The sequence below is a fragment of the Anomaloglossus baeobatrachus genome, chromosome 5 (genome assembly GCF_048569485.1).
Source record: "Anomaloglossus baeobatrachus isolate aAnoBae1 chromosome 5, aAnoBae1.hap1, whole genome shotgun sequence".
Taxonomy (NCBI): domain Eukaryota; kingdom Metazoa; phylum Chordata; class Amphibia; order Anura; family Aromobatidae; genus Anomaloglossus; species Anomaloglossus baeobatrachus.
The window spans coordinates 38,080,923-38,105,461 of record NC_134357.1 but is presented as its reverse complement, the minus strand read 5'-3'; the positions used below and the strand labels follow the sequence as shown (position 1 = coordinate 38,105,461).

The following is a 24,539-nucleotide window of genomic DNA, read 5'->3' as shown; positions in this document are numbered from 1 at the left end:
AAATTCTTTAATACAAATTATTTCAATCAGAAATATGTCCAATATATAATAAATGACCACGGCACACCTAGGGTGAGAAAATTCAAAAAATGATGATGGAGAATTGATAGCCTTTTGGATTGCTTTTAATGTGTTCAGAGGCAAAAAAAGTATGACATATCCCATTTAACCAACGTTTCGGCTCATCTTGTCAGCCTTTCTCAAGCAGAACATGTCTACTAGAGTAATGTAAGGGAGGAAACACACACAGGTGATACATGTAATAGTGATTGATGCCTCAATATGAGCTACAGGATAATGGGGATGTCACGCTCAGAGTTGGCAGTGTCTGAATACACTGCATGACTGCTGAGCTCAGACCCACGGAAGTCTGGCGCACTAAACAACAAACACTAAGGACAAGGGGGCACTATTACAATAGTGGGCCCTACAGCAAGGGAGAGGGGTGAGGGGACACCTCCTGGACTCACCTCAAGCTTTTTCCTGAGCTCCCAAGCATCCCTATACGAGGTGTTTCAACCCGTTGGCGAAGAATCTTCTGTTCCTGACCACCTAGGTAACTGCATATCTCTAATAGTTGCTGGACTTCTGTTGCCTTTTATGACAAAACCAGAAGTGTGGTGAAACGCGCATCGAGGTGGAGTGCCATTCGGGGCTGCGACTATTGCTACACACATGGCTTCAGGTAGTGTTATATACTATATGTACACCACCAATGGAGATGATATAATGTGATTCATGCGGTTATACTTATTATGGTGTTTCCAGTGTGAGTGAGGCCGATACATTACATCTATATGTTAATGTTATGTGCTATTGTTTGATTGATATACTGAATGGACTCAGAATGTGATCTATACAATGGTTAAAGAGGATAACTGAGTGACCTATTATTACATCTATAGCCTAATTTAATATTTTATAAATATGAGCTCAGACCCCACATCCATATATTGTGTAGTCACGATACAGTGTATTAATCTACATAATTTGTGTGTTTAGTCTTTGCACCCTTGTCTGCCACTCTATGTACTGTGACACATTTTCCCTTTACCTTAATAGTTGTAGCCTATGTATAAAGTATTTTAATAATTGTCTGTATTTTGCACTTTAATAAATAAATTGTTTATCAATGAATTTTTTGTGGACCTGAATTGTTGGTTGTAGGTTGTTATATGTGCATCAGGGACATATATTGTTACCTTTTAGAGGCGAATTATAGGTTGTGTGTTCTGCTGCCTTTATTGTTGGGATCGTGCTGTTGCAGCTCATAAGTTTGTGTTGTGCTCTAACCCAGTCTGTCTACCTTTCCCTGCCTATTTATTAGTGCAGCGGTGGGACTAGTGTCTCCCGCCAGCCATTTCACTAGCCAGGTTGTTTGTAGGGCTAGTGAGGGATTATTTATCCGGATCGCCGACAGGTTAAAATACCCCGTATAGGGATGCTAGGGAGCTCAGGAAACAGCTTGAGGTGAGTCCAGAAGATGTCCCCTCACCTCTCTCCCTAGCTCTAGGGCCCACCGTTGTAATAGTGCCTCCTTGTCCCCTTTGTTTGTTGCGTAGTGCGCCACACTTCCGTGGTTCTGAGCGCAGCTGTCACGCAGTGCATTCGGACACTGCCAACTCCGAGCGTGACAGGGGAACCTTAAAAACGAAGGGACCAGTGTCAAAGTGCCTCTCAACTTAGGTGGTATATAGACCACAAGTAAGGGCAAAAGTCTTTATATTGGATAGACACAGACGTGTCTCTAAAGGTCTGCAATAGAACGGACCTCTCTGTGTATCATGGCGTTTATGCTATCTTGGGCATTTACGGGTTAAAGCTGGTCCATAAGATACTCATCAGTCCAAAAGACCTTAATCAAAAATAATGGATACGGAGTTATTGCTGCCCAGACTGTGGTCTCTCTTGTGAAAATTCTGTAGGGGTACTGACAAGTTGTCAATGAATATAGAGGAGGTTTTGGGCCTCAAAGTCCCGTGTCCTGTTGAGGATGCAGAAAAGGAAATTGGGTTGCCAAGGGAGACGGTTGTGAGTCGAGGTCTTAAGGCAGGCACAAAAGTGTGATCGACCATGGCGTTGTGCGCTCTTCAAAAAGGTGGAGACAGCCGAAACAGAAAACAGAGGGCAAAGTAACTAGTCCTGAATCCTGTTTATTAGGGCTTCAGGTGAAAGCTTCAACAGAGCCAATAATATGGACACACCCTTATATTTTTGTCACTGCTATCGAGTCGTTCACACCTCTGTCTCTAGATGCCAGGCTCCTGATTATATTCGTCTTTGATATTCCTATGCTGCCTACATTTCTCTGAGTTACCGTACCTCTGCCGCAAGACATCAGTTACCTATACATCTCTGCTACTCATGGACAATCCACACACTGGGATCTGCTGTATCTGGTGCATCCATTTTTCCTTGCCCATCTGCCATCCTACTTACCCTACTGTCTAGGTCCTCGCTGATCCATGTTTCCACTGCATCATCGCCTCGGGTCCGTGCTTGCACCAAGTGATCCCTTAACAAAGCCACTGTCACAATTCATCTGTGCAGAGCATCTTGCACACTAGGAGATGTTAAGCTGTGTTTTCCTGGGCTACTGGCTGGCAGGTTGACTGACTGTACAGGATTCCATGCTGGTTCTGGTAGGTGCTGATTGCTCAGTTTTCCATCTTCTGGGTAATTGTTCTGCTTTTTTACTAAGCATGCTCTCCCAGAACCTTGCCAGTCATACTTTCTGGTTCTGTAGTTGTGCTGTTGGCCTGTGTTCCTACCTGTGCTCTGATCTTTGTTTCCTGACCCCGGACTGTTCGACTTCTCTCTGCCGGCTCCCTGTTCCTGTCGTGACCTCCTGGCTTTTGAGCTCGGACTGTTACCTGACCACAGAAGAATACAAGCCACTCTCAAGATTGGCTACAAGGTGTGATTTATTTAATGTGCATAGCAACAAGAGAACATTTTCAGTCCGTAGACCTTCCTCAGTAAGCACATTCGTGAAGAGGAGTTCAGCGTGGGTGATTAGCGCGGTGTCCACCGCCGCATGGAGGCTGCCAAGGACACAGCGCTAATCACCCACGCTGAACTCCTCTTCATGAATGTGCTTAATGAGGAAGGTCTAGGGACCGAAAATGTTCTGTTGTTGCTATGCACATTAAATAAATCACACCTTGCAGCCAATCTTGGGAGTGCCTTGTATTCTCCTATTGACAAAAGGCCTTGGAACCTGAAGCGCACCCCTACATTTATTACCATCTGCACAGAGGAAGTGCCATATACTTCTTGTTGTTACCTGACCACGTCTCAGTTTTCTCTCTGAATCCAGCACGCGCCTTCACGGAATTCTGACCCTCAGATTGTGACCTCCGTGTACTCCCTGTATCCATACGTGTCCTCCTGTTACCAGACTCCAGCTTTCCGGACTAGTCTACCGTTTGGACTACTCATAAGTAGTGACTAGCATCACAGCCAGTATCTATACCCAAAGTTTGAAATGTTCTTTAGGGCAACTTTTATTCTTTAGTTCCTTCAACCTGTGCTACACCAATATCTACACTTGACTTGTAGTTAGCAGTTTTACTTCTGACAAAATAAATAAAACCAAAAACAAAGAAATCAGGAGACGCAAGACCTTCAAAAGGAGCCGAATCAATACCAGAGCCAACAAGAGCTCCAAAAATGGTGAAGTGTCTACGGGAGATTGTCCAGTCCTTACATTTCCCAATACCATCATGGAAGCCTTCAGAGAATCTCCATCAAGTGATAAGACGCTTTAATCAGATGAATGTAGAACGTATGGAGATCTTTTTGATATCAGCAGCCACAACACATATCAGTGATTTATGGTTTGTTCGTCTTCTGCGCTGAAATATCACGAAGCACGAAATTTTCACGTTGTTTCCTTTGAAACCATTATCTGAAGTGCAGAAAGGATCTAATATAAGAACCAGACCGCAGACCTAATCTGATTTCAGGATGCCAATGAGCACATGTCTCCGTGTGTGCCAGAACATATTATAAATTACGGGACGATCTGATGGGCTCTTAAGCTTTGAAGTGTCTCACAAGCCCCTCCGCCGACCAAGGTGTTAAACAATCTCAGTTACCGTCTGGAAAATAAGCGTAAATTCCACATCTCCTTGGAGCATCATCACATTTGCGCCCCCAAACTAGATAGATTTCAGAACAGCCAGCGTGAATTTTTTTTTTTGGTTCCCAACTCGTCTAACTCATCATTCAATGCCCTCCGAGAAAGTGTCCCGATAGAATCACATGAAATCATAGCAGATGGAACCGATTAAAAGCGCGTTCTGCGTAGTATCAGGAATATCACGTGTTAGGGAATGCGTTTTTACTTGACAGCGTCCCGAGAGGAAAAGTGAGTCTGCCGAAGGGGGTAACAAAAAAAAAATCAAAATGAATAGCTGGACAGAGATCAAAGGATCACCAGGAAAATGTATACAGTTCATGTACCTGTGCTCCATCTGACGAGGGGGAATACAGTATAGACAGAACATTCAACCATGGACTGGAACATTGGCTTGGGCACAGTGACCGGAAAGTTTGAAGAACAGACCCATTTTACATCTCTGGTTGTCCAACCTGTGGCTCTACGGTAGTTGGAAAACTACAAATCCAATCATACTGAAAGTCATAGTTTTGCAAAAGCTTAAGCCCCACGGGTTGGAGCAGACGGTCTGGGATCCATTTCTTACCAAAACGTTTCCAGCTGGAGATGGAAATGGACATCAACTTCACCCAGGGTATAGAAGGCTTGTCCACCTACTCTTCTCTATCGGTTCTCTTTGATGCACACTGGGTTTTTTTAAGTGAAGCCTCCCAAAATTGTCCTCAAAAACTGCTTCAAAATCCTTTGGAAGGTTATCTTCTAAGGCTATGTGCACACGGCCTCTCCTAGATGTCGGCACACCAGCCAAGTTTCTAAAGCAAAGCCAGTTCGGAAAACATCTGGCCAGCACAGTGGCTCAGGGCTTAGTACTGTACCGTAGCTCAGTGATTAGCACTGTATAGTGGTTCAGAGATTAGCACTGTACATTGACTCAGTGGTTAGCACTGTACGGTGACTCAGGGGTTAGCACTGTACGGTGGCTCAGGGGTTAGCACTGTACGGTGGCTCAGGGGTTAGCACTGTACGGTGGCTCAGGGGTTAGCACTGTACGGTGGCTCAGGGGTTAGCACTGTACGGTGGCTCAGGGGTTAGCACTGTATGGTGGCTCAGGGGTTAGCACTGTATGGTGGCTCAGGGGTTAGCACTGTACGGTGGCTCAGGGGTTAACACTGTATGGTGGCTCAGGGGTTAGCACTGTACGGTGACTCAGGGGTTAGCACTGTATGGTGGCTCAGTGGTTAGCACTGTACGGTGGCTCAGGGGTTAGCACTGTACGGTGGCTCAGGGGTTAGCACTGTAGGGTGGCTCAGAGGTTAGCACTGTACGGTGGCTCAGGGGTTAGCACTGTATGGTGGCTCAGGGATTAGCACTGTACGGTGGCTCAGGGGTTAGCACTGTACAGTGGCTCAGGGGTTTACACAGTACGGTGGCTTAGTGGTTAGCACTGTACGGTGGCTCAGGGGTTAGCACTGTACGGTGGCTTAGTGGTTAGCATTGTTGATTTGCAGCATTAGGATCCTGTGGTCAAATCCCATCAAGGACAACATCTGCAAGGAGTTTGTATATTTTTCCTGTGTTTTTGTGGATTTCCTCCTTCATTCCTTGTTTGCTCCCACACTCCAAAGAAATACTTATAGTGGATGTAGATTGTGAGCCCCAATGGGGACTGTGGTGATGTCTGTCAAGCACTGCGGAAATGATGGAACTAAATGAATAATAATGACTCTGGCTTCTTTTACTTTATGATGTAAAGAATAAAAAGTGAGTGGAAGCCACCAGAAGAATGAGCACGCTTACAAGGATTCCAAAAAGAAGCGACATAAGACGGAACATGTCATTGCGACGTTGCTGTGGACTGTGTTCATTATATGGGGTACGTTTTCGGTGGATTCCAGGTGAACTCAGCTTAAAAAATACATTGTGTGCACTTACCTTTATTCATCTTTATGGGCAATCCAGTTTGCTGTTTACATGAGAAGTTATTTCAGTTCTTTTCCTGAAAAGGTTTTGAAAAACTCCTGATGGGAAAAAGAAAGTGCTCGTCACATCTGTTATGTGGCTCTTGGCGGAAACCTCTCCAAACTAAGCTCTGTCCAATCAGAAAGTTGCGTAAAACTCTTAAGGAAAAGAAACATTCTTCCAAAAACTTAAATGTTTTGTGCACACTTATCTGCGTTCTTTCTTATAGGTTTTGAAATCCAAGAAAGTAAAGTTTTTAAAATCATCTTGAGTGACAGCAGCTGAGGAGCAGATAATATCTGGGGGGTATCCATAGTTATCTCCTCCCCCTGTTAGAATAAGCATAAGTATTATACAATCGATTACATTTTTGACTTGCAGGACCTGTGCTGAGGTCATACCCATGTGACCAGAATACTTCCAGCTATTATCTGATCCTCAGCTGCTGTCACTCAAGAAGCTGATGATTTTATAAACTTTACTTTCTTGGATTTCAAAACCTAAACATCCGATCTGACCACTACAGGTATGTATAGACTCAGACTGATAGCGCCAGTATAGCACTGGCTTTAGGTTATATAGGAAAATCCTGCTGTATGGTTCCCCTTAAAGGGGAAAATACTCCAGAAATATAACATCGGTGGCACCTTTATACACATCTTTTTCGTCTTGGAAGTTACGAGTACAGAGCACCCGAGCATACTAGTGCCCGCTCATCACTAGTTACTAGTACCGAGAACCCAAGCATGGTAGTGCCCACTTATCACTAGTTACGAGTACTGAGTACCCAAGCATGGTAGTGCCCACTCATCACTAGTTACCAGTACTGAGCACCCAAGCATGGTAGTGCCCGCTCATCACTAGTTACTAGTACAGAGCACCCGAGCATGGTAGTGCCCGTTCATCACTAGTTACTAGTACAGAGCACCCGAGCATGGTAGTGCCCGCTCATCACTAGTTACGAGTACTGAGCACCCGAGCATGGTAGTGCCCGCTCATCACTAGTTACCAGTACTGAGCACCCGAGCATGGTAGTGCTCACTCATCACTAGTTACGAGTACAGAGCACCCGAGCATGGTAGTGCTCGCTCATCACTAGTTACGAGTACGGAGCACCAGAGCATGGTAGTGCCCACTCATCACTAGTTACGAGTACTGAACACCCGAGCATGGTAGTGCTCACTCATCACTAGTTACGAGTACCAAGCACCCGAGCATGGTAGTGCTCACTCATCACTAGTTATGAGTACTGAGCACTCGAGCATGGTAGTGCTCACTCATCACAAGTTATGAGTACAGAGCACCCGAGCATGGTAGTGCCCACTCATCACTAGTTACGAGTACTGAACACCCGAGCATGGTAGTGCTCACTCATCACTAGTTACGAGTACCGAGCACCCGAGCATGGTAGTGCTCACTCATCACTAGTTATGAGTACTGAGCACTCGAGCATGGTAGTGCTCACTCATCACAAGTTATGAGTACAGAGCACCCGAGCATGGTAGTGCCCACTTATCACTAGTTACGAGTACTGAACACCCGAGCATGGTAGTGCTCACTCATCACTAGTTACGAGTACCGAGCACCCGAGCATGGTAGTGCTCACTCATCACTAGTTATGAGTACTGAGCACCCGAGCATGGTAGTGCTCACTCATCACTAGTTACGAGTACAGAGCACCCGAGCATGGTAGTGCTCGCTCATCACTAGTTACGAGTACCGAGCACCAGAGCATGGTAGTGCCCACTCATCACTAGTTACGAGTACTGAACACCCGAGCATGGTAGTGCTCACTCATCACTAGTTACGAGTACCGAGCACCCGAGCATGGTAGTGCTCACTCATCACTAGTTATGAGTACTGAGCACTCGAGCATGGTAGTGCTCACTCATCACAAGTTATGAGTACAGAGCACCCGAGCATGGTAGTGCTCACTCATCACAAGTTATGAGTACAGAGCACCTGAGCATGGTAGTGCTCACTCATCACAAGTTACGAGTACAGAGCACCCGAGCATGGTAGTGCCCGCTCATCACTAGTTACTAGTACTGAGCACCCGAGCATGGTAGTGCCCGCTCATCACTAGTTATGAGTACTGAGCACCCAAGCATGGTAGTGCCTGCTCATCACTAGTTACTAGTACAGAGCACCCGAGCATGGTAGTGCCCACTCATCACTAGTTACTAGTACAGAGCACCTGAGCATGGTAGTGCCCGCTCATCACTAGTTACTAGTACAGAGCACCCGAGCATGGTAGTGCTCGCTCATCACTAGTTATGAGTACTGAGCACCCAAGCATGGTAGTGCCTGCTCATCACTAGTTACTAGTACAGACCACCCGAGCATGGTAGTGCCCGCTCATCACTAGTTACTAGTACAGAGCACCTGAGCATGGTAGTGCTCGCTCATCACTAGTTACGAGTACCGAGCACCCAAGCATGGTAGTGCCCGCTCACCACTAGTTACTAGTACAGAGCACCCGAGCATGGTAGTGCCCACTCATCACTAGTTACTAGTACAGAGCACCCGAGCATGGTAGTGCCCGCTCATCACTAGTTACTAGTACAGAGCACCCGAGCATGGTAGTGCCCGCTCATCACTAGTTGAATGCAAATTAGCTCTCCTCCAGGAAGAAGAAAGCTGGCCATCCACTGCCACCTATTGGAAGATGACTAAACTACAATTCAGCATCTCACCAGTATAGAGCCTTGCAGCATAATGTAAAATATTTTGCTAAACCTGAGTTTTCGCCAAGAGAACAAGACCTCTGTCTGTAAATGGATGTTTTGACTTCCTTGCTCCTTGATAAGTAAAAATTGGGGAGGATACATAATTTACAAGGTGCCATGATGTCACCCAGTTGCTATGTCACATGGGTATAATATAGGACACAATCACATAGTGTCACTAGGGGGGACAGAAATTTTCGGACTGACTGCCGTCCAAGTGGAAACCAACGGACCATACGATAGTCATAGACACCATTTGTATGAGAGATATTGCAGGAATTCTGTTCTGTCTGCAAAGAAACAGAAAAATATAACTCTGGACGTCTAACCTTAGCGCATGTTCACACATTGCATTTTAGATACAGAAAATGCATCATAAAAAAACAAAGAAAGGAAAACTGCAGCTGAGATTATGTGCATTTCTATGTATTTTTTTTTCTTTGTGCAGTTTTTGGTGCATTTTTGGCACCTGAGTCTCACTGATTTCATGTGGAAAAACTGCAGTAAAAAAATGCAACAAAAATGCATCATGTGAACAATCCCCAACACTGCAGGGGGTGGAACAGGGCATAGTCCTGATGTCTGGTGGTGGTAACGCATTGTGGTTAGAAGATTCGCCAAATACATTGAGAATTGCATCTTACTCCACTGTCCCCCTGGATCAAGACTAAAACACCAGACCTGAAGAATTTGGGGCCATAGAGTATGTGTAACCCCTCCTCAGTTGGATAGAATTGATGAACAGTCATACATAACATTCATACAGTCAAACATAGGGGTCCACATTTATCCGACAGGTGGTGGTGGGGTTGGGGGGATCCCAGAAATGAGCAGCGTATAAATCCCCTATCTTATATAAAGCTGAGTGTATGGGTGTATGTGTGTGTGTGTGTGTATGTATGTATGTGTGTGTGTATGTCCGCTAAAGGAATGCGCACCATCGCTTTTACAATCCCAAAATTTTGCACCGATGCCTCATGTGACTCAGGGAACATTATAGACTGTTTTGACAAGAAAATTTAACCCCGCGCTTTACAGTTACTCTCCAAAAAACCTGCCTCCATTAAAGTGAATGGAGCTGTGAGCTATAGGCTATTAATGGGAGCTCTGATTGGTTTCTATAGGAACAAAGGACATTCATAGTATAAGAAGCTTATGTGTGAGGTAATAAGATGTCGGTGGAGAAACGGATAGAGACAGAAAGAGACAGACAGATAGAGACAGACAGAGACAGACAGACAGACAGGCACAGACAGAGAAAAGCACACAGGGAAAAAGACAGTGACAATCAGACAGACAGAGACAGATAGGAAAAAAAAGCCAGACAGACAGACAGAAAGACACACGGGGAAAGAGACAGACAGAGGCAGACAAGGAAAGAGACAGGGAAAGAGACAGACAAAGACAGACGGGGAAAGACACAGACGGGGAAAGACACAGACGGGGAAAGACACAGACGGGGAAAGACACAGACGGGGAAAGACACAGACGGGGAAAGAAACAGACTGGGAAAGAGACAGACGGGGAAAGAAACAGACTGGGAAAGAGACAGACGGGGAAAGAGACAAAGACAGATGGGGAAAGAGACAGACCTGGAAAGAGACAGACGGAGAAAGAGACAGACCTGGAAAGAGACAGACGGGGAAAGAGACAGACGGGGAAAGAGACAGACGGGGAAAGAGACAGACGGGGAAAGAGACAGACGGGGAAAGAGACAGACCTGGAAAGAGACAGACGGGGAAAGAGACAGACGGGGAAAGAGACAGACGGGGAAAGAGACAGACGGAGAAAGAGACAGACCTGGAAAGAGACAGACGGGGAAAGAGACAGACGGGTAAAGAGACAGACGGGTAAAGAGACAGACGGGTAAAGAGACAGACGGGGAAAGAGACAGGGGAAGAGAGAGACACAGAGATAGAGACAGAGACACAGAGATAGAGAGAGACAGAGAGACTGATACAGAGACAGACAGAGAAATAGACACAGACAGACACACAGAGACAGACAGGGAAAGAGACAGACATACAGAGACTGGGAGACAGAGAGACAGTTACTGTCCCGGACAACGCCGAGTGCTACAGCTAGTATGCAATATACACAAAATAACATTATTCTCATCGTTACATTTTTAGTGCTTTGTCTCCATCTAGTGGCCGATATTCTCCATGCACCACAGTTAAAAAAGGAGGAAGTTTATAGGAATTGTACAAGGATGGTTTATATTGGATACATTGCAACAAACCAGTGAAATCTGAACATGTTTTCAGCATCTAGATATTAAGTAAATTATTTCCATTCAATAACAGCAAGAAAAACTCTATGAAAATAGGAAGAGGAGTATAGGATATATCATTATTATTGCGGAGGTTTCCCTGTTACTGAGCAGGAGGGGTCCGAGCCCTGACTCCGGGGGTATCGGTGACATTCCCACTCACTCCCCCATGTGAGGACATAGAATGCCATTGAGTTATCATGAACGATGCCTGCTGCAGAACCTCTTTCTTTTAAGACTCTCCATCTATTCTGTGTAAATATCAAATTCCAATCTCAGAACCAGAGTTGAGCGGCGCTGGATAAATGACGCTTATCTCATCGTGCAGAGCGCAGCGGCCACAAATCAGATCTGAAGGAAATTCCTGTTTCGATGTCAAATACTGACTGAGATGTAAGTCTCCAAAGTGTGTATTATACAGTACTGGGCCCCAGCTGCTGCAGAACATCATCAAACATGCCTCAACTGCTGCAGAACCTCATAATATACAGCTCAATTGCTGCAGAACATCATCATACACAATTCAGCTGCTGCAGAACCTCATAATGCTCACCTCAGCTGCTGCAGAATCTCATAGTACACACCTCAACTGCTGCAGAACCTCATAATACACCTCAGCTGCTGCAGAACCTCATAATACACCTCAGCTGCTGCAGAACCTCATAATGCAGACCTCAGCTGCTGCAGAATCTCATAGTACACACCTCAGCTGCTGCAGATCCTCATAATACACACCTCAGCTGCTGCAGAATCTCATAATACACTCCAGCTACTGAAGAACATCATGACCTCATAGTATACAGCCCTACTGCTGCAAAACATAATCATATAAATCTCAACTGCTGCAGAACCTCGTAATACACACCTCAGCTGCTGCAGAATCTCATAATACACTCCAGCTACTGAAGAACATCATGACCTCATAGTATACAGCCCTACTGCTGCAGAACCTAATAATACACACCTCAGCTGCTGCAGAATTTCATAATGCACACCTCAGCTGCTGCAGAACCTCATAATACACCTCAGCTGCTGCAGAATCTCATAATGCGCACCTCAGTCGCTGCAGACCCTCATAATGCACACTTCAGCTGCTCCAGACCCTCATAATGCGCACCTCAGCCGCTGCAGACCCTCATAATGCACACCTCAGCTGCTACAGACCCTCAAAATGCGCACCTCAGCCGCTGCAGACCCTCATAATGCACACCTCAGCTGCTGCAGAATCTCATAGTACACACCTCAGCTGCTACAGACCCTCATAATGCACACCTCAGCTGCTGCAGAATCTCATAGTACACACCTCAGCCGCTGCAGACCCTCATAATGCGCACCTCAGCCGCTGCAGACCCTCATAATGCACACCTCAGCTGCTGCAGAATCTCATAGTACACACCTCAGCTGCTACAGACCCTTATAATGCGCACCTCAGCCGCTGCAGACCCTCATAATGCGCACCTCAGCTGCTGCAGAATCTCATAGTACACACCTCAGCTGCTACAGACCCTCATAATGCGCACCTCAGCCGCTGCAGACCCTCATAATGCGCACCTCAGCCGCTGCAGACCCTCATAATGCGCACCTCAGCCGCTGCAGACCCTCATAATGCGCACCTCAGCTGCTGCAGACCCTCATAATGCACACCTCAGCTGCTGCAGAATCTCATAGTACACACCTCAGCTGCTACAGACCCTCATAATGCGCACCTCAGCCGCTGCAGACCCTCATAATGCGCACCTCAGCTGCTGCAGACCCTCATAATGCGCACCTCAGCCGCTGCAGACCCTCATAATGCGCACCTCAGCCGCTGCAGACCCTCATAATGTGCACCTCAGCTGCTGCAGAATCTCATAGTACACACCTCAGCTGCTACAGACCCTCATAATGCGCACCTCAGCCGCTGCAGACCCTCATAATGCGCACCTCAGCTGCTGCAGACCCTCATAATGCGCACCTCAGCCGCTGCAGACCCTCATAATGCGCACCTCAGCTGCTGCAGACCCTCATAATGCACACCTCAGCTGCTGCAGAATCTCATAGTACACACCTCAGCTGCTACAGACCCTCATAATGCGCACCTCAGCCGCTGCAGACCCTCATAATGCGCACCTCAGCTGCTGCAGACCCTCATAATGCGCACCTCAGCCGCTGCAGACCCTCATAATGCGCACCTCAGCTGCTGCAGACCCTCATAATGCGCACCTCAGCTGCTGCAGAATCTCATAGTACACACCTCAGCTGCTACAGACCCTCATAATGCGCACCTCAGCCGCTGCAGACCCTCATAATGCGCACCTCAGCTGCTGCAGACCCTCATAATGCGCACCTCAGCCGCTGCAGACCCTCATAATGCGCACCTCAGCTGCTGCAGACCCTCATAATGCACACCTCAGCTGCTGCAGAATCTCATAGTACACACCTCAGCTGCTACAGACCCTCATAATGCGCACCTCAGCCGCTGCAGACCCTCATAATGCGCACCTCAGCTGCTGCAGACCCTCATAATGCGCACCTCAGGCGCTGCATACCCTCATAATGCGCACCTCAGCCGCTGCAGACCCTCATAATGCGCACCTCAGCTGCTGCAGAATCTCATAGTACACACCTCAGCTGCTACAGACCCTCATAATGCGCACCTTAGCCGCTGCAGACCCTCATAATGTGCACCTCAGCTGCTGCAGACCCTCATAATGCGCACCTCAGCCGCTGCAGACCCTCATAATGCGCACCTCAGCTGCTGCAGACCCTCATAATGCACACCTCAGCTGCTGCAGAATCTCATAGTACACACCTCAGCTGCTGCAGACCCTCATAATGCGCACCTCAGCTGCTGCAGACCCTCATAATGCGCACCTCAGCTGCTGCATACCCTTGCTGCAGAACCTCATAATAAACACTTCAGCTGCTGCAGAACCTCATAATACACCTCAGCCGCTGCAGAATCTGATATAACACACATCACCTGCTGCAGAACATCATTGATATGTACCCCATATAAAAGCCGTGGTAATGAATGATGTTAGCCTGAGTAAAGCAGGAGGAAAAAAAAAACACAGAAGAAACTTCTTTTAACAGAACAGGGGGCGACCTGTGATGCGGGGGTCGCTTCTTCATGTGTCATCTGCAGATAGAAGGGAATGTGATGAGACTCTCCAGCAGGGGGCAGTGTCCCCTCCTCAGTGTGTGGCTCTGTGCCGCTCCCGCTGCCCCGCCCCCGCCCGTCACATGCCTCCCGCTGCCCCGCCCCCGCCCGTCACATGCCTCCCGCTGCCCCGCCCCCGCCCGTCACATGCCTCCCGCTGCCCCGCCCCCGCCCGTCACATGGCGGTGCTCACATGCTCAGTGCAGGAAGCTGCAGCCCGGCTGTGATGGTGGAGGTGAGGTCTGTGCTGCCTGATATAGATATATATTAGTTTTCTGCCCTTTCTGTAGTCCCCGGGTCTTGTCTGTGGAGGAGCCGCCTGCAGTGCGGTTTGTGGCTGTACAGTCTGGACACAGGGAGCGCTGCGGCTCTGAGCCTGATGAAGCTGTATCCACACAGGGAGTTTTTGCTGCGGTTTTTCCTGTAGCAAAACGTTATCTTGTGGCAGGAAGTCTCCTGATGGTTTTCTGCGTTTTTAGTTTGGTTTTTGACCAGAGTTTTGGTGCTGTTTTTATGGGGTTTTTGCATAATTCGTTTTTTGTTTTTTTTTAGGGTTTTTTTTTGTAGTTTGTCTGGCAGTGCCCAGACCCACGGAGGTTCAAAAGTACCCGCATGCCGGGCCCGGGCTGGGATTGATCAGCATCCAACACTCGGGTAATAAAAGAAAATGAAAGTAAAAATAAAGAAGAAAAAATAAAGCAAGCGCGCTATACTTACAAGTCTCTGGTGCGGGTGTTCTATGTTCCCGCGTCCCCTCCTACTTCCAGGCCGCTCATTAACCTCATGCATATTCACTGCTTTCCCTGCCCTTCAGCGTCTGTGATTGGTTGCAGTCAGACGCACCCCCACCCTGAGTGACCACGTGTTTGACAGCTTCCAATCACAGACGCTATGTCTGTCTAATCATGGTATAAAAATAAATGTAAAAAATTGGCATGAGGCCCCCCCCATATTATGATACCTAGTATAGATAAAGCTTACATATACAGCCCCCCCCCCAGCCTAAAGAATAGCTGCCTGCATCCGCCCAGAATTGTTGCATCCCTAAGGGTACTTTCAGACTTGCGTTAATTACCTTCCGTCACAATCCGCCCTTTTGGAAAACAGCGGAATCCGTTGATGGATTCCGTTGATTCCCAGAGACTTGTATGGATGACGGATTGTGCCAAAAGTACCTGCGTTGCTTCCTCTGGCCGACGGTCCGCCGGGCGGAAGCAACGCAGCATGTAACGTTTTTTGAGCAGCGGAATCCTTAGGATTTCGCTGCACATGCTCTCTCTGGCTCCCTGCACACGTAACCAGGATACACATCGGGTTACTAAGCAAAGCGCTTTGCTTAGTTACCCGATATTTACCCCTGGCTACGTGTGCAAGGAGCCAGCGCTAAGCGGTGTACGCTGGTAACCAAGGTAAATATCGGGTAACCAAGCAAAGTGCTTTGCTTAGTTACCCGATATTTACCCTGGCTACGTGTGCTGGGAGCCCGACACTTCCCCGCTCGGCTCCGCCCCCTACCGCACTCCGCATGTACACACACACACACTCACCTACCTGTCCCCAGCCCTGCAGTCCCCGCGGCACTGATGTCCTCAGCGCCATGGCCCCGCTCGGATCCACCCACCCCTTACTCCGCCCACATTCTCGGCAGCCGAACGATCAGCTGATCACCCGGCGGCCGGCTGCTGTGAGCGATCAGCTGATCACCCGGCTGCTGTGAGCGATCAGCTGATCACCCGGCTGCTGTGAGCGATCAGCTGATCACCCGGCTGCTGTGAGCGATCAGCTGATCACCCGGCTGCTGTGAGCGATCAGCTGATCACCCGGCTGCTGTGAGCGATCAGCTGATCACCCGGCTGCTGTGAGCGATCAGCTGATCACCCGGCTGCTGTGAGCGATCAGCTGATCACCCGGCTGCTGTGAGCGATCAGCTGATCACCCGGCTGCTGTGAGCGATCAGCTGATCACCCGGCTGCTGTGAGCGATCAGCTGATCACCCGGCTGCTGTGAGCGATCAGCTGATCACCCGGCTGCTGTGAGCGATCAGCTGATCACCCGGCTGCTGTGAGCGATCAGCTGATCACCCGGCTGCTGTGAGCGATCAGCTGATCACCCGGCTGCTGTGAGCGATCAGCTGATCACCCGGCGGCCGGCTGCTGTGAGCGATCAGCTGATCGTTCACAATAGTCTGCCACCGGTGAAACCGTTAAAAAATCAATGAGATTTCTGAAATCTTATATACACACACACACACATATATATATATATATATATATATATATATATATATATATATATATATATATATATATATATATATATATATACATACACACACACCTGCAGATTTTTTCCTGACAGTTTTGTCAAATACCTGCGTTTTTGTTGCAGATTTCAAAGCATGAGCATGTCAATTCTTTGCAGCATTTTTTCATTGATACAACCCAATTTGTAGAAAAAAACGCACCAAAAACGCAGATGACTCAAGGGAGATTGCCTGCCACCTGATCAAGTTTTTGGTCAGGATAAAAACGCACCAAAAAAGCCCTGTGTGAACATATCCTAATAAGGGAATTATTCATGCTCACAGCTGCCACTAAGCCCTATATTAGTATTGAGAGGTGTCTAAGACACCCCCCCCCCCCATTACTAATTAGTAAATGAAAAGAAATAAATAGACTGAAAAACTTCCTTTTTTGAAATAAAATACAAACCCCCTCTTTCACCACTTTAACCCCCAGAACACCCCTGCAGGTCCGACGTAATCCACACAAGGTCGCACGACGATTCCAGCTCTGCTACATCTGAAGTCACATCGAGCAGCCATAGAACATGACTGCCTGCTGTGAATTGCAGGCATAAACTGAGTGAACAGCGGGTATCAATCTAGGGCTTAGTGTCAGCTGTGAGCTGCTATTAACCCATTATTACCCTGATTGCCACCCAGTACAATCGGAAAGAGATGGGTAAAGTGCCGGGACTGTCACATCTAATGAACACAACAATCCTGGGGGGTTGCAGGCTACTTTTTAGGCTGTCGGGGGGCCAATAAGCATGGGTCTCCCCAGCCTGAGAATATCAGCCCCCAGCTGTTGGGCTTTATCATGGCTGGGTATCAAAATTGGGGGGGATCGCATGCTGTTTTTTAAAATATTTAAATATTTTTTTAAAAAAGCCGCATGTGGTTCCTCTTACTTTGATACAAAGCCAAGATAAGCACATGGCAGGGGGCTGTGGCTTTATCTGTGCTGGGTATCATAATATGGGGGGACCAGACGCCAATTTTTTTAAATTTATTTTTATATCATGATTAGAAGCTCACGGCATTTCAGATTGGAAACCGTCAGAGGCGCTGCCACTCAGGCTGGGTGCGTGTCTGACTGCAGTCAATCACAGACGCCGGTGGGCGGGGAAAGCAGTGAATATGCATGAGGTTAATGAGTCGCCCCGGAAGTAGAAGAAGGTGCCAGGAGTACATATTATATGGGGACCGGCATCCGGCCAGATACCCTGGATCAATGCTGGGCTTGAACCGGGTTTTTTATTAACCCGGTTAGACCCGCCGTTGCAGGGTATCTGCGAGTCTGCCCATCACTAGGGTGAAAAACCAAGACAAAAATGAATTGACATGTTCATTCTTTTAATAATGCAGCAAAAACCAAGGATATTGACAAAACCGTCAGGAAAACACCGTAGGTGTGTGGGTGCGTGCGCGTGGGTGCGTGCGTGCGTGTGCGTGCGTGCGTGTGGGTGCGTGCGTGTGGGTGCGTGCGTGTGGGTGCGTGCGTGTGGGTGCGTGCGTGTGGGTGCGTGCGTGTGGGTGCGTGCGTGTGGGTGCGTGCGTGTGGGTGCGTGCGTGTGGGTGCGTGCGTGTGGGTGCGTGCGTGTGGGTGCGTGTGTGGGTGCGTGTGTGGGTGCGTGTGTGGGTGCGTGTGTGGGTGCGTGTGTGTGTGGGTGCGTGTGTGTGTGGGTGCGTGTGTGTGTGCGTGCGTGTGTGTGTGGGTGCGTGTGTGTGGGTGCTTGTGTGTGGGTGCTTGTGTGTGTGGGTGCGTGCGTGCGTGTGTGGGTGCGTGTGTGGGTGCGTGTGTGGGTGCGTGTGTGGGTGCGTGTGCGTGTGTGGGTGCGTGTGTGGGTGCGTGTGTGGGTGCGTGCGTGCGTGCGTGCAGGAGATTTCTGGAATCTCATAGACTTTGTTGGGATTGTGAAGGAAGAGTTTTATTATCATGGATTTGCATAAAACCAAGGCAAAAACCATGCTAAAAACGCTGTAAAAACGCAACGCTGTAAAAACGCATCAAAAGCGCCTTGTGTGAACATAGCCTAAAAGTCCAGTTCTGCTCAAGTGCCTGAGCACCGACCCTGGGCCTGGAGTTCTCAGGGATCTCTGGGTAATTATCTGGGTGCAGCTTCTTGGGTAATTAAAGAAAATAGGGAATAAAGGAGGAGTGTTACACTTTCCAGTCTTCTGCGCGGCTGTAACGCTACAGTTGAGCCTAGAATGTATGGGCTTCTTCTAGGTTAGTGGGCGTGACTGACTTGGTTTGTGGGCATGGCGATGATCCCTCCCGTCCAGTACAATGATGTGGGGCTCGTTCTGACTACAACCAATCACAGATGCCGGAACTGCCAGTGGGCGGGGGAAGGAGTGCATATGTATGAGGTTAATGAGCGGCCCTGGAAGTAGTGTTACCACTGCACAGGGGACCGGTAAGTATAATGCTCCTGCTCTAATCCCCCTATCAATTCTACCTTCATTTCAAAGTGACTGATTTTGGTCCCCATAGGCTTATACGGAGACCATTGTTCGGCCAGATATCCTGGATCAATTCTGGGCCCGACCCGAGTTTTTTTTTTTTCTCTTTTTTCTCTAAACCCGGTTCTACCCACCGATCCCGTGTATCTGCGAGACGGCCCATCATTAGTCATCAGTGTCTGATTAGCCGGGGTCCGACACCCCACACCCCCTCTAATCAGCTGTTCTCGGTGCCGGCGATCGCAGCAGCCGCCGGAAATACTCAGTTCCAGAGCGGCTCCATCTTCTGATAGTGCCCGGGTACTGCACAACCACCTCCTATTGGTTTGAATGTGAGGCGGATGTACAGTACCTGTCCTCAGCCGCCATCAGTTGGCAGAGCAGCTCAGGGACTGACCATTTCTGGTCCCTGGCACTGAGATCAGCTGATCGGCGGGGGTGCGGAGTGTCATCAGACATTGATATATAACCTAAGGATAGGCCATCAATGTAAAAGCAGTGGCCAACCTCTAAGATTCATGCAGAAAAAACCCCGCAGTGTGCTCATTATTATGTGCCTGTGCACACATTGCAGAATTGTCACTTTTTGTGCAGATTTGTCACCATTGCCTGATGCCAGCAATGTGAATGAGAATGCTGAAGTGTCGTGCACACTTTGCTTATTTTCTCCTTGCAGATTTGGTGCAGATTTCACTCATGAGTGGGAAAAATCTGCATCAAAAACTCACCTAAAATGCGTCAAAACATGCCTTTTTGCACTGTTATTTCTGTCAAGAAAAGCAGAAATGTACCGTCCGTTCTCCTTCACGGCTGCTTTTCTCTATTTTTGTGCATTGTCTCGGGATTTGCATGGAGGGATCATTCATTATTGTAGGCCTGAGCTCTGTTCACAAACATTATCACTAGCAGAATAGGGAGTTCAGCTCTGGAATATAATACAATCTGTTATTTTGTGTGTTCTGCATGGTATTTAGAAGCCAGTAATACGTATAGAGTTTGTGTCCATCTGATGGTTGAGAATATCCAATAATCCAGCATGTCTGTGTGTTGGGTAATAATGGTGCTGATTCTTCCATCCAGGACATTATCTGTTCTGCAACCGACAAAGAAGGTGATAAGTGATGGAGAAGCCGGCACACTGAGGACGGATCACTAAAGATCCAGCGCGGACAGAACAGTAAGTGATAATCGTAGGATCCTCTGTAACTCGCTCACTTACTCTGGGCCTCTAGTGAATACTCCAGTGTCTAGCACATGTATATACTTAAAGGGAATGTCCACCTCTAACACCATGGGTTCTGGTACAGAATTCCAAATCCCTGCTGAGCCCTGAGAAAGTGATACAATTCTAACTTCCTTTGGCCGCCACTAGGGGGCACTGATTGAAGACTGTAAATCTTTCTACAGAGAGCTCCCCCTAGTGGCAGGTGCCAGTAATTAATAATGTAACGCCATCCTTTTAGACCCTTAGTCATTAGGACTTGCATTCTGTACACCAGCCTTAATGACGTTATGTGCACCGTGCGCAAAACGTCAGTCTTTTTCCACTATTCCGATTTGCACAACAATTTTGCAATATTTCAGAATTCTGGCAAATCGACTCGTTAATCTGATCTATTCACATATTCCCTACTCCATTTCACTGTATACCTGAGCAGGGTTATGGGAGAACGGCAACCCACATGGCAGCGTTACTAGTCGCCATACTGACTGTCTCCCAGAAACTGTTAAAATTATGGCAAACTAGTATAATTGTCCTTCCCCACAGATGAAGTGTATACTTATCGTCTCCGAGGGAGCAGAAGTCTTATTCTGCTGGGCAGATGAAGAGTTTGAGAAGAATCTACACAGCAGATACTCAGTATGTGAGGAGCTGCTGCAGGTGAGAGGATGGTACGCTGATATATACAATGTGTGAGGAGCTGCTGCAGGTGAGAGGACGGTATGCTGATATATATAATGTGAGAGGAGCTGCTGCAGGTGAGAGGACGGTATGCTGATATATATAATGTGTGAGGAGCTGCTGCAGGTGAGAGGACGGTACGCTGATATATACAATGTGTGAGGAGCTGCTGCAGGTGAGAGGACGCTATGCTGACATATATAATGTGTGAGGAGCTGCTGCAGGTGAGAGGACGGTACGCTGATATATATATAATGTGTCAGGACCTGCTGCAGGTGAGAGGACGGTATGCTGATATGTATGAGGAGCTGCTGCAGGTGAGAGGACGCTATGCTGATCTATATAATGTGTGAGGAGCTGCTGCAGGTGAGAGGACGGTATGCTGATATGTATGAGGAGCTGCTGCAGGTGAGAGGACGCTATGCTGACATATATAATGTGTCAGGAGCTGCTGCAGGTGAGAGGACGGTTTGCTGATCTATCTAATGTGTGAGGAGCTGCTGCAGGTGAGAGGACGGTATGCTGATATGTATGAGGAGCTGCTGCAGGTGAGAGGACGGTATGCTGATCTATATAATGTGTGAGGAGCTGCTGCAGGTGAGAGGACGGTATGCTGATCTATATAATGTGTGAGGAGCTGCTGCAGGTGAGAGGACGATATGCTGATCTATATAATGTGTGAGGAGCTGCTGCAGGTGAGAAGACGGTATGCTGACATATATAATGTGTGAGGAGCTGCTGCATGTGAGAAGACGGTATGCTGACATTTATAATGTGTGAGGAGCTGCTGCAGGTGAGAGGACGGTATGCTGATCTATATAATGTGTGAGGAGCTGCTGCAGGTGAGAGGACGGTATGCTGACATATATAATGTGTGAGGAGCTGCTGCAGGTGAGAAGACGGTATGCTGACATATATAATGTGTGAGGAGCTGCTGCAGGTGAGAGGACGGTATGCTGACATATATAATGTGTGAGGAGCTGCTGCAGGTGAGAGGACGGTATGCTGACATATATAATGTGAGAGGAGCTGCTGCAGGTGAGAAGACGGTATGCTGACATATATAATGTGTGAGGAGCTGCTGCAGGTGAGAGGACGGTATGCTGATCTATATAATGTGTGAGGAGCTGCTGCAGGTGAGAGGACGGTATGCTGACATATATAATGTGTGAGGAGCTGCTGCAGGTGAGAGGACGGTATTTCATATATATTTGTGAAGAGCTGCTGCAGGTGAAAGGACGATATGCTCAAATATACATTGTGTCAGGAGCTGCTGCAGGTGAGAGGATGGTATGCTGATCTATATAATGTGTGAGGAGCTGCTGCAGGTGAGAGGACGGTATGCTGATCTATATAATGTGTGAGGAGCTGCTGCAGGTGAGAGGACGGTATGCTGATATGTATGAGGAGCTGCTGCAGGTGAGAGGACGGTATGCTGATCTATATAATGTGTGAGGAGCTGCTGCAGGTGAGAGGACGGTATGCTGATCTATATAATGTGTGAGGAGCTGCTGCAGGTGAGAGGACAGTATGCTGATATGTATGAGGAGCTGCTGCATGTGAGAGGACGGTATGCTGATATGTATGAGGAGCTGCTGCAGGTGAGAGGACGGTATGCAATAAAGAAGCCCTTTCATCTTGCTAGAGTCCGTATGGGGAAGGGGGAGTAGAGCTGAGCTGTATGTCAGTGTGCATACAAACATATCTGCAGCTCTCCTCTCACAGCACTGTCCGCTTTACTGTATCCTCCTCACCACACTGACTGCTGTGAGATGAAAGATGGAGGTATTTGTAATCACTCTGCGGAGCACGGCTGTCTATCATTACAAGTCGCAAATGAAATCCTTTTCTTTAGGGCGTATATTATTTATTTATTTTTTTTCCCTCTGCATGATGCCTCTTGCATATGATTGGTCAACATTCAGCAGATGAAAAAGTACACACCCCCATTGACAATGGGGGTAATGCCCTATTCGACTTATAAATTATAGCTTAAACGTACAAGTGAATATCTCCACAACGTAGAGGAGAAATTAAAAAAATGAAAACTACATTTTTACTTCCCTCCGCGGCCACTATTTCATGATGTGGCCACTTTAACATGATGAAACTGGTGAAAGGGCCTCTTTAATTAGCACGTGATAAGCTGCAGTGAGGATAAAACTGGGATTGCAAACACGTCGTCTTAGGATCTTATCCATAGTACTGTACGATATAACTTGTATCACTTGTTTTTTTTTGTAGTCTCCAAACTTTGGTGACAGCATCAATACTCTTTTTGCCCCTCTGATCATCTCATGCATGACGCTGCTGGAGAAGATTGGTGACACGTACACTTGTTTCACGGCTGAGAACGGCCACCTCTGTGTGCTGCACATGGTAGGTCATTTGTTGTGGTCCTGGGTAATCTGCTACTTAAATGGGGGTGTAGCTTGGAAGGGTGGGCATCGGAGCCTACCTGATTATCATTTATGCCAATAAATGGATGGGAATTATAGCGCAGACTTGCACCAGCTTATAAGTGCAGTAAATTTGCTTTCATGATCCCAGCAAGGACAGAGATGGAGTGGTGGCTTTTTTATTAGTGCGCACCCTCTGCAGTTTTGCTTTCTATTAAAGGGGGATTCCATCTGTAAATAAAATGTACAATAAAAAAAAAAAGTTCTGAAACTTCCTAATATACTTTGAGGATAATTTATCACATTGCTTACACCAGAAAAAAATAGTTGAGCACGTTTTGCAGTTTTTCACTAGCCTTTCCCTTTCTATTCCATCCGTTTTTTGTGTGTGCAGGACCATGGCCATTACTCGTCATAAGTTATTTCAGCTTCTTTTTGTTATCTGTGCAGTTCGGAGAATGTCTGTTCATTGCCGTCAATGGGGATGGAGCCGAAAACGAGGACGACTTAAGGAGGAAGATCTACGTCCTGAAGAGACTCACTGAAGTTCACTTTGGTTTGGTCACTTTGGAGGGTCAGCTAATCAAAAAAGAGTACGTGTGTCACTCAGCGATCCGTCCTGCAGAGCTCTTACAGCCTAATGCCGTCCTGGTGTCATTTTCCTTTAAGAATAAGTTCCCACCTTGAGGTTTTGTGCAAAAAAATTGCAACGTCTTACAGTTCCAGCAAACTGGATGGGATTTATAGAAATCTCCGTGCGCTTTGCTTCTTCTTGACTACATGACATGCGGAAAATCTGCAGGTAAAAATGGCACATGCAGAAACGCACTAAAAACATGCAACCCGCTCCGAAGTATAAGGTTCTCTAAAAACCAGCAAATATCAAAAGCAAACCAGATTTATTTAAAACATTAGATAGCAAAAAGAGACAAAAAAAACCACAATAAAAAAAGACTTAAAAAAATAAAGCAAGTAACGTGATTTACATAATTCACCCAAAAATCCTGCAGGAAATGTGCAACGTGAAAAGCTCACCAAATAATCATCGTAGGAACCTGACAATATAAAAGGGGGGGGGGGGGGGAGATCCCCTAAGTACTTTCCACCCAGTCAATGTATATATATATGAGATAAGTGATTTAAAAAAAAATATATATACAGTGCCTACAAGTAGTATTCAACCCCCTGCAGATTTAGCAGGTTTGATAAGATGCAAATAGGTTAGAGCCTGCAAACTTCAAACAAGAGCAGGATTTATTAAC

General features: G+C 47.3%; 1 protein-coding gene across 1 annotated transcript in view; it reads left to right on the top strand.

Annotated features, from left to right (window-relative positions):
- The first annotated feature begins 14,387 nt into the window (after nucleotides 1-14,387).
- The window catches only part of HPS1 (HPS1 biogenesis of lysosomal organelles complex 3 subunit 1), an 85,365-nt gene continuing 75,213 nt past the window's right edge, over nucleotides 14,388-24,539 (top strand). The window contains 5 exon segments of the mRNA XM_075348411.1: nucleotides 14,388-14,460; nucleotides 20,056-20,152; nucleotides 20,744-20,857; nucleotides 23,123-23,257; nucleotides 23,728-23,870. Coding sequence (XP_075204526.1) covers nucleotides 20,744-20,857; nucleotides 23,123-23,257; nucleotides 23,728-23,870 — 392 coding nt within the window. The 5' untranslated portion in view covers nucleotides 14,388-14,460; nucleotides 20,056-20,152.